The sequence below is a fragment of the Crocodylus siamensis genome, chromosome 8, assembly GCF_052110815.1.
Source record: "Crocodylus siamensis isolate JL-2025a chromosome 8, ASM5211081v1, whole genome shotgun sequence".
In the NCBI taxonomy this organism is placed as follows: Eukaryota; Metazoa; Chordata; order Crocodylia; family Crocodylidae; genus Crocodylus; species Crocodylus siamensis.
The window spans coordinates 18,253,610-18,265,095 of record NC_143402.1 but is presented as its reverse complement, the minus strand read 5'-3'; the positions used below and the strand labels follow the sequence as shown (position 1 = coordinate 18,265,095).

General features: G+C 40.7%; 1 protein-coding gene across 1 annotated transcript in view; it reads right to left on the bottom strand.

Annotated features, from left to right (window-relative positions):
- Window positions 1–6,116: 6,116 nt before the first annotated feature.
- The window catches only part of NEXMIF (neurite extension and migration factor), a 120,742-nt gene continuing 115,372 nt past the window's right edge, over window positions 6,117–11,486 (bottom strand). Inside the window, 2 exon segments of the mRNA XM_090060306.1 lie at window positions 6,117–11,160; window positions 11,163–11,266. Coding sequence (XP_089916432.1) covers window positions 11,102–11,160; window positions 11,163–11,266 — 163 coding nt within the window. The 3' untranslated portion in view covers window positions 6,117–11,101.

Here is an 11,486-nt window from a genome sequence, read left to right as displayed (position 1 = left end):
TGTAAGAGGAAGTCCTTTAAAAATGGATAAAATAAAGCACAGAAATTTCACTGCTTAGGTCTGAAAGGCCAAACCTATAGGTTTTGAATTCAAGGGAATTTGATTTGGTCAGGTTATGGGTGCAAGGAAGCAAGACTTTTTTTTTTGTTTTGTATTTCACACTGGAACAATCTAACTTCTTCTTACCGTGGGTCTTCAACCCTGTAGTCTACGAGAAGAGCATGAGGAAAGAACAGAATTATAAGGAAGCAGTTTTCATGTCTACATGAAATATTAAAAGGGAAGAAGCTGCCAAAACTTCATTAACCAAGGAAGGACAAATGGCTTCTTTACAGCAAGTTTGGCCAGAAATTCTGAAAGGAACTTTCCAAATAAGCTGTTCACATTCAGGGTTAGGGCAGGTGTTTCCAAATGTAACTCTAAATCTATGGGTTAAATTCTGATAAGTCTAAAATGGTGCTCTTGAAGTCAGAATTAGTCAAAGTCTAGTCCCTTGGTGTAAATTGGGATCTCTTGAGAACTGATTTTAGAAAGGAAAGGAAGCTCCAAATTGACTTAGCTCACCGAGATCCTTCCTCTTTCTTCTACGGTGGAGATTTTCTTGCCCCCTTCTAGTGGAAAAAGCCATGAAGTTCCCTTCCCTAAATCATCGGAGCTTAGCTTCCAGGTGCTCATCTGACCATGGCTGCCTAAAGTGATATGCCACGGCCAGGGGAAGAAGCAGTACAAATGAATACATAAGGCTAAGTTTACTTACACTAGTTTTCCTCCTAGATCTGGTACCAAGAGAAACTGGAGGGTCCCAGCTAGCTTCCTTTCTGTGTCTTCTCTCACATCCAATTTTGTCTGGATTACAACTAGCCAAACATCACAGACTGCTGGAGGAGACATTCTAGCAGAGCAGCAAAGGATTGCTCAGGCCCCCTGGAAGATAAAATGGTTAGTCCTTGAAATCAGTGAACTTCAATGTAGCTTAAACACCACATTATCTTATCAATGGAAGTCCCATCCCTTGCCCCTCCTATCTGTTATCTCATTCGTTTTTAGAAGGTCCTCTCCTCAGACAGAGCATTTGTCTTACTTGCTCTCTGAAGCCATTGGCACAGTTCTGGGCACTAAATAAGTAATACATAAAATTAAATAGTATTAAAATCACCATTACTACATGCTTCCATGGGAATCAGTGAGCAGTCACATCCATGTTGACTGCCATGAGAAGCCTCTAGGAGCATAGAAGAGGTAGAAGACTTTGCCACAGGGAAGTATGGTTTCATGTGTAGGGGCTGCATGGAAAGGTTGCCCACCTCACTAACGCATTTTTGAGCCATGAGGAATGTCCAGACCAGACTTTTATATACTGTGTCTAGCAAAGTTTGTGACTGTATGCTGAGCACTGGTGGGAAATACTCACTTTTGCTCTAGGATCCATACTGATTTGGGGCAAGCGAGGAATGGGGCTAGGAAATGTTACGAAGATAAAGGACCACAACCAGGAAGAAGACTGAAGACAGATCTGACTTGTAGCACTGCAGTGAAGCAGTAATACTAATACATTCATTTGTTGCAGTCCTGCAACAAATTGGTGGCATCATGGAAGAACCCAGCAGCAGCTCATGCAGCCTTTATCCTTCTGTTGTAATTACGGTTTCCATCCTCCTCTTTCTCCAGAAGTAGGAACACTTAGCTTTTGATGGAGGATATTAAGCCCGTCGCTGCACATTCGTTTAAATAGTCTGAACAAAAGGCAAAGTCAAATGGACACACATATCTGAGCAGGAGTCGTATTTGACTTCAGGAAAGAGAACTTGGGTAGCCAAGTGTGTTAATGCACAAAACTTTCATGTCTCTGGAGTTCACTTTCAATATGGCTGAGCTCATATACATAATGAATCTTAATGGGCTCAACCTGTTCTACCAGCAAATGATTTGGCATGCCTGGCAAGCCATTCATTCAGGGAATTACTGGGAGAGTTCTCATGGAGAGCATCAGCAATCTGAGGGTTAAAAACCAGCAGCAGAGCCAGCTGTTGCAAAAATAGTGCAATGCTGAAGTAAACCATTGGTTTAGCCGGATAAATTCTGATGTGGATCCAGAACAGCTCTCTTGAAGTTCAAACATCTAGCTAAGGTTTACACCCATGCAAACAAAGTCCCTAAGTACCATGTCTCAGAAAGGAGAGGATGCTGCCTGCTGAAGGTTGGAGAACTGAAAAATCAAACTTGTCCTTTCTGACTAGTAGCACTAGGAGCTGTGTATTTTGCTTAGCTGAAACCTCAGCCCCCTCTTCAAACACGAGGTGTGAAGGGGCTGCATTGTGGTAGCAAACAGAAAGGCAAATATTCCAGCAAGGAGAAAAGGAAGCTGAAATGTCCTTGTGTGGCTTCTGTTTCAGTCAGGCAAACAAGTTCCTAGGCTCATAGCTGTGCAGAATTCCCACGAGTAGTTTGGAAGGTGCCTGGGATTTAACATACTTACAGAAAGGGGAGGTTGGGATCTAGTGTCAAGGTCCACTTTCACAAGGTGCTGGGAGTGTTAAAACTACCTGCGAGAATCAGAGTCAAGGATACGGGCCCAGATCTCAAAATAACAACTCTCATACTCCCATTAAGAGCAAACAGTGGAAGAAACTGACTGAATAATCATTTGAATTTTAAAGCAAATTCTAATGCAACCATGTTTATGACCCTCTTGTATATATTTGTGACAACTGTTCCAGCATATATTCATTCTGTGTTGGTTAGTTGTATAAACTATCCAATCAGGGAATACAAACAATACCATGTGATTTGTGTTTATCAGCCAACACAGCTGGAACTGAAAATAGTCAGTGTTTGCAAGTGATCTGCAGATGAAGCATTATGCTCTGCAGGTGATATTCCCAGAAGACAATCCTCTGCATCATACAGGGACTACACAGGAGTTTGCAATAGAGGAATGTAGCTCATGCCTTCACAATACCTATCCATAGGGCCAGATTAAGATACAAGCACCATAGGGTCACTCAGTGCTCACAGCCTGGGCCCCAGTCATGTAACTGTATCATAGTATCAGTTTGTAGGTATTAAAGTCATTATTGCATTCTTAGTTGGAGAGAAAATCTCACAAACATAATTAGCAACTAATTAATACAGTGATGCATTCCTGTGTCTGCTCACAGCCTGAAGTGGTAAGTCTCAGAGAGTGAATTGCTTTGTCTGCGTCAGTGAAGGTGTTAATGCCAAGATCCAATGCTTTCAGTGGACAGCATCATTCAGTAGGAAACTGCATGTGTGAGTGGAGGATGACAGAGTGCTAAGCCTGTCCATCCAGGTAGAGACTGTCCAACTCCTTGATTACACATTGTTTGGGGATAAGGGAGCCCCAGCATAGGGGTGGTGCTGCTGCTGAGGCTCATGTCATGGTGAGCTTTGGTTTACCTGAATCCAGCCCTACCCGTGCACTGTGCAAGGAATCTCTGTGCCGGTCTTATACAGGTTGCTTTGAAGAGCCACAGTCTTGCGAGTGGGCCATCAGACCAGCCCCAGAAGTACATTCATTGGCCCAGTGCTCCTCCAGCATTGGCAAGATAGGCTGCGTACTCTACCGGAACGCACAGCTGAAATAACAACCACAGTAGGGTGAGGGCATTGCTGTTTATAGAGTGAGGGCATTGCTTCCTATTCTGCCAGGCCCTGGGATGGATTTTGTCAATGAAGTGTTCACTATAAACAATTTAGCTTCCTCTCCTCAGGGCACAGCACAGCTTTTACAAAGGTAGCAGATGCAGAACTCCATGTTACAGGTACCAGAACCTAGTACGGAGCCTTTCAGCTGCTGTCTTATATTCAGTCTTTCTCTGAACAGGTTCCCTAATGAACACTTCTCTGAAAGCAATGCGTAGTTGTTGCTTATGATGCATTTTGCTATTCAAGCAAAACTCATACAACTCAATCCTCAGATGTCCAGGATTCCTGGTTGGCACATGGGATTTCATGGTCCTGTGGGCAGCCATTGAAATCCTGCACTCTCTTGCACAGGCTCAAAAGAGTTTCAGAGGCAGTACTCTGTCCAAACAATGCTCCATAAACTATGGCACCGCAGGGACTGCTTAGCAGCAGCAGTACTTCCTAAGAGCCTGCCGCTCAAGCCTTCATTCATCATGGGCAGAGCCAAGAATGAGCACATACCTGAGAATTGTAGCATCACTGCAGGATTTCCCACCTCTGTCCCTCTTGCAGCTCAATCCTCCACTTAGATCAAATTTGTAGAACCAGTTTTCCCAGTCATTTTAATCAAAATTAAACCCTTATGAAAAAATGTAATTGTTTTCAAGGCAGCAGTTCATGCTGGTGAGGGAATAGATGGTTATTCTCCAACTAAACCTTTCACAAAGCAGTACAACTTGTACATGCACAACCCTCTTTCTTTGGATGAGTTGACGGCACTTGTGTGTAACATTCCTTCAGTAGCATTGAGCCTCCAACAGTACAACGCTCCCCTACGGATGCGCTGCAGCACTGGCATTGAGGGGAAGCAGATCGGGGAGGTGAACCCACAGTTTGCCAGTTTAGAAGTGAAGGTGCTACCAACTAACCCACCCCAAACTGCCACTTAACTGTGATAATTTACTCACAGGATTAACTGTAAGCAAATGAGTGACACTGTTCACATGGTTCAAGTTAGACATGCATTTAAATACATGCTGCGTTGTTATTAGATCCCAGCTGTGTTGTTATTAGATCGAGTCAGATTTTGGCCTTTCTCCACTTCCTGAGCCTGGAGTAACATAGCTGGGAGTACTGAACATTTCAGACTGCAAGAGCCAGGCAAGACTGGAGAGCGTCTCTCTGTGTGGCAGAAATTACCCGTCTTTCTCGGGAAAGTACATACTAAGTCCTAGCTTCCCCAACTCCCCTGTAGGTATTATGCCTACTGCCAACCCTTCAGGCACAAGGCTGTAAGGATCATGCACCCCTGGACGGCGTGTGGTTGCCATCGTTGCCATTTTTTCTCCATAGACATTATATTTTACTTCTGCATCGTTACGCACTGAAAAAACCTGGTTAGTTCTCCCCCATTTAAAAAATGTTGATACAATTTCAGATTTTCATTCTTAAAAAAAGCCCCAAATCAAAACGCTTATGAAAGATTTCCCCAGCTGGCTCTACCCTGATCTTCCTCACCTTCCTACTGCAGCTCCACATTTAGCGGCCTTACTATGGCTCATAATATTGAGTCTAATTAAGCAGATGTTCCTAAAGTTATAAAAAACTAGGAGTAGGGCTGAGAATCCAGGAGTCATTTCTTTCTGACAATATACACACCATATTTTCTTGTACAATACATCCCTTTGTTCTAAAACTCAGCTGCTGGAAACTGTGGTGTGCATTATAAGCAAGGAAATATGGTAACAGCAATTTCTGCTTTTGAGGGGGGAGGGAGAAGAGGGGAGCAAAAGTAAAGCTGCACATGCTGGACACGTGGACTTCCTGCTTACCTGCTGGCTGTGGACACCTTCTCTTTCCCCTTTCCCGCAGCACTCCCTCCCCAGGAGCAGCTCCTCAGTTACCTACTGCTACTCACCAGAATTTTCTAGGAAAGATTTTTGTTTCCTACATTCAGAAACGAGGTGCCTTCTATATGAGGAAATGCAGTACATGTCTAATGTTCAACAAATGGGAGTTTAATTCCTTCTTCATACATGATCTTAAAATGAGATTTTTAATTTTTTATTTATTCCATAAACAATATAACAAAACTCAGCAAGTTAACAATATGACATTTTCACCATACAGAGTCAGTCACAAATATTTAAAACCTTTGCAACAAGAACAACAAAACCAAAAATATTACAAGAATAATTTACAAGAGGATCTATAAAACAGCAAAGCGCTCACAAATGTTCCAGTTTCCTTTACACAATATCACTACACTCTTTCACAACATTTCTTTTTATTACAAAATTCCCAACAAAAGTTTAATTTTTTTCTTTGTATTTTGGTTTTTAAAACCAGAAACTTTTAAGTATACATCCTTTTATTAACACCCGAAGGTGCAAAAAAAGGGAAACCTCACACATACAAACACTTCACAGCACTTTTCTAAGAAAAATATACACTTACAAAATATTTTACAAATTGGCACACTTAAAAATATACAAGATTTTGTAGGCGTCTTAGAGTGATCCTTAAGAATTATACTTCAATTGACTCTACAGAATATTTATAAAGCTTATTCTAAAAGAAAAAAGGCAAATAATTTCCAAACATGTTAAAATTGCAGTGTAAAATGTTAAACAGAAATGGATATGTTACATTCATAAAAAGGGCCATTTAATATTTCCTAAATGCTTAAGGGGGGGGATAAAAGTTTTCTTTAGCACCATAAAGCAGTAGCAACTTACTAAAGAGGTGCCTCTAGTTCTATGGAAGTTAACTTAAGGAGCAGTACATTCAAATCTCTGTAGGCAGCAGTCAAAATGTCCACAGCCAGCGCTGCAGGCAGTGAAACAGAGCATCTCCTTAGATTTCTACCCTGCTTCCCACTGGGAGTAAAAGACAAAAGGAGTTTAACTGGTATCTTTCTTTTTTATATTTTCTTTTTTTTTTTTTTTTAAGTTTTCCCTTTGTGCTTTTGAAATGTACATTTTTCTCGCTATCGAAGGGTAGCCGTGAATACAAATTTCACTTCTTGTTTCCTTTTGCACCAAGCGTTCAAAGGCTCAGTAAACGTGTCTAGCAACCCAACTATCCTGTGAGATTGAGGGCATCCTCCTTTATATGATCCAAATTCTCTTAGATGGCTGTTACTCCATTGTCATTAGTGTCACTTGTTTACCTGAGAAACGGATTTGAAAAAGCTTTGCTTCTACCACAGACATTGTACTTCATTTTTTGCATTATTTTATACACTGAAAAGATAGAGGCACATTCTCAAATAGATGGCAGTGACTTAAACCCCGCAGCTTCCATTAAATTTCCTGGAACCTGCACAGGCAAAGTCCAACACACCGAATTGAGAAATTCAGACCAAGAGCCTGATCCTGCCCCAAATGCATGGATTCTCTTCTCCCTTACACCTGCCTATGCAATGGCGAGGCCTCAATCCAGCCGATTCGTGCCTCTGAGCAGGGCGTCGATCCTGCAAACCACTTACACCTCCTTTAAGTGTGCTACAGGTTTTTAGAACCAGTCCCATCTGGTCATGTACTTCAAGGTCTGCCCACACTCAAGTGCTTTGCAAGACTGAGGCCTAAGTGAAAGAAGAATCTGGCCCAGTGGGTGGAGGATTAAAATAGTTAAAAATGTCTTTCTTTTGGTTCATGGCGGATTGAGCTACAATGCCAGAAAGCAACAGCAGTCCTGACTATTTAAATAAAAAACTACCCCCATGGCAACTGTTTCACATAACAAGTATAAACCAGCTGAACCCATGACAATTTCTTCTCCCTATTTAAAGCCTTGATTCAGCAAGACGTAGAAGCACGGGCTCAAGTTGAAGTACAGGCATAGTCCTATTAGCTTTCACATGGTTAAAAACCATGCTGAATCAGGGTTTTAGTTCATAATTCTAGATCCTTATTCAAGGAAGTTCTACACTAAAAAAATAAATACGAAAAGAGGGAGAGAGAAGGACAAGCAGTGAACATCAGTTCTTTTATGCTTCGTGATTAATCAAATTCCCCATCCTTGATCTTTTTTATATTTACAAAACCTCTATATGCAAGTACCTCCAACAAAACTATGGGCTTTGGAGATGCTAATTTAAAAATCAGGCTGTTGGGGGTGGGTTTTACTTGTAAAGGAAATATTCCTCACAGTGTATTTACAAAAAGAAAATGGATCATTTCTCTAAAACTGCAGGAGGCACCAAACATTCCTGCTAGAACTAGGACTAGCAGATGCAGCATTCTCCTTACCTCAACTCTTTCCAGCACAGGAATCTTGCTCACCACAATTCTTGGAATTGGAATGAGAGCAAATGAAATTGGGCCATATTAAACTGACCCAAGCTTGTTCCGATCTAAGCCAGGTCACGCGCAGGTCCTTTAAATTGATTAGGCTGTCCCTATGTGTTTTCTAATTTAGCTGATGATTATAACTCACCAAAACTGAAATCTGCCAGATTTGCAGTACAGTACATCACAAGAGAATAAGGATACCATACAATGTATATAGCATCCTTCATACAGAGGATCATAAAATGGTTTTACAGCAAGAGTCAAACAAGCTACAGTGAAAAAGGAACTTTAAGGAGCTGAAAAATAAGGAAATGGCTTTGTGGCTTGAAGTGAGCTCCTCAGGTAGAGTGGGCAGCGCGCATAAGGGTAGAATGGTAGAGGGTCATGAGGAGAGAGAGTGGAGGTCTGGGTGGATCTAAAGAGGGAGGGATGAGTAAAATGGGAAAGTAAAGCGAACCTGTGGAGGTTCTGGGAATCCAAAGAGATTTAGAAATGGCCAAAGGCCAGGGTATGGCAATCCTGGACTGAGAGGGGAATCTAGCCACAGTTACCTTTCGAGAGCAGTACTATGAAAGAGCAAAGTGCGCTAGCAAAGAGAAGAAGCAGTGGAAGCAGGAATGAATTTTTGGCAAGGGACAAGTTAAAGATGCATTATGATAATGTTCTCGAGGTAGTGACAGGTGGGTGCACAGAGAAGGTAAAAGGAGAGAGGACAGAAATTTGGTTCAAGGGGAATTCCAACATTTGTGGTCTTGGAAGCCTGGTTAGGGGTGACTTTGCAGAGGCTAGGGGAGTCAGGAAGGGAGCTGGGGCAGCATTTCACCTCGAAGGCTTTTGTTTCTCAGGCATTTGGTGTTAAGAAATTATGGTGCAGTCAGGGGGTGACAGAGTCAAAGAAGGCAAAGAGATGAGAGACAGAAGGTTGAGAAAGAGAGTCAAGGCAGATGGCATCTGTAATTAACACTGTACTGAAATGCATGGTAATTGGGTATTAATGGGCTTTCAAGAGACAACAAAATAGTCAATATGTTTTATGTACTATATTCATGTCCTATTGCACATTTCTCAAATGCAATATATATTGCTGTATGTTTCAGTACAATGTACCTTATTATGAGTCATATAATTATATGTTAAACACACATAATACAATGCAGGCCAACAGAAATGTGCTTTCAAATGGCAGTTCTGGGTCAAAGGGCAGGGAACTGCTATTTCCTAAAGCTGGGCCTGTTCTGGCTCCATAGGAGCAGCAGCCTAAACATCCAAAACAGCAGTGAAAGCAGCCTCCTTCCCACCCCCTTGTGCAGAATTGGAAGTGGCTCTAAACATCACAGTTATTGTAGCAACGCTTTCTTTTATGGAGCAATGAATTTTGGATTGCTATATAAATACAAAACACCATCCTTACTTTGTCATTACATCAGTCCAGACTGTCTCTCCAAGGATGAAAGACAGGAGAGCACTGCTATCACCCCTGATGCACTGAGGCAGAGGACTGGCTGTGAGCTGTAGCACCATCTCCTGCTCCCCAAGAAGGGCTTAACACTGTTTGAAAACAGTACTAACGCCCAGGCTACTGTGTAGCCACAGGGAGTGGTGCCATGGCTTCAGCATGCCCAAGTCAGAAGTTTGCAAATCGGTCCCATCTCTGATTCTTCACAACTCTCAAGTTGAGAATGATCTGTCTTTGCTAATTTTAATATGACAAAGAGAAGCCACTTCCAATTCTGCCCTTACTATGACAGAAAGGAATATTCTTATATGAAAACACTTCCAAGTCTATCTGAATCTATTTGGAAACACCACCGCTATGCTCGTATGTTGAAAAGTGATCTATTAGATTGCTTTTAAGGCCCCTCTCCTTGTACCTGTAATTGTCTATTGCATAATGTGTGTCCTAACCTTACCTCCCGCGGCTCCCATAAGTTCCCTAGTTAGCAGGTCTCTTGCATATCAAGGTTTCATAACAAATCAGCAGCAAAATGCACAGGCTCTCAGTTGCACAAGGAAAATAAGTGAATTTTTGTTTGTTTTGCTGTTGGAGGGTGAGGGTGCAGTGGGTAGGGTTAGAAATAAGGCCTTTTGATAACATGTTTAGCATTCAATACTTATCACCGTCTTAATAAAGTCCACTTGCTTATGATCTGGCCCAGACTTGGTGAGATCACAAATAGTTCCGTTTTCTCTTATGTTATGTACGGAATGAAAGCAAAAAATTCATCATTGCATTCAAAATTAATGATTTTCATTTTTTAAATTTTCAAACAATATTGGCATTGCAAGGTTAAACACTTAGAAAAACACCAAAGCAATGATATGAGAGCACTTTTGACAGGATCAGCATAAAAATGTAAGAAATTACGCAAATAAAAATAAACAGCAAGAAATATATGAAATGTATTAGTTTTGATTTTATAACTATTTTAGAATTTATCCCAGGTTATTATAAAATATATAAAACTGAGATACAAAGTATCAGCAATATAACTTTGCACTTCAAATGATCTTCAGCTACAGATTTTGCTTTAAGAAAACAGACACTTGAAAAGCAGCTGTTTTGCAGTCTGTAAATGCAGTTTGAGTTCCTGTCAAACTTACCTTGAGTGATTTTCTGAATTCCTCCAACATTTCAACTCTCACCTATAATGAAACTCAAAATTTCATCATTATGGGTTTTTTTTTTCTGCTTATGTTTCTAAAGAGAGGAGATTACATTTTCCCAGCATCAGTTTTAAAGTTCTTTTTTTTTTCCTTTGTGAGCTTTAAACCGCAGGGTGAATCCATGAAATGAGGTAAGTAAATTTGGCACACTTTTAGTCATGTCCATAAAACTTTTGGTAAGTTGTATAAGTGAACATCATTTCATTGTGAGTTACAGGTGCTTTCATAGGGGTGGTTAATACATAATCACTGGAATGTTTATAGTAAAACCAAAAGGCATAGCTGCAGAAAACACTCACAACCCAATGTTGATAGAGAAGTAAAAATATGTACAATACAGTCACTTGTTCATAGTTTGGCACAATTTTTTGTTGTTGTGGGCAATAGTGCATAAACTACTGTACAACAGTATGACTTTTAAAACAGTCTTTCACAGAGAATACCAGATTAGGTTTGCTTTCAAATAATAAAATTCCCACAATTTCAAACTCTTCATTTCAGCACTTACATTTCAACATACCACAAGGCATATTTTGAAAGAAACAAACAAAAAACAAAAAAAACAAACATCAAACGTCTTTCTAGAAAAAGGAGTCTCTTCTTCAAACACAGGAAAAACCAAAAATGTTGTTTCTGCCTTAAGAAGAATGAAGTCTGATTCCCTGCAGAAAAATCAAACATTTTATGCCATCTTAGTTAGCTCTTGTGGAGTCACCACATAGGATCATATGCTTTAAACTCTGATATAGTAGATGAAGCTTTATGATGCAGGTTAGGATATAAACAGCAGAGGGGGCTAGAAAGCACTCAAAATTGCCACATGAAGCTCAATTATGAATGAGTTTTCATTTTCAAACTAAAGAGCCTTTAGTTTCGGTATCT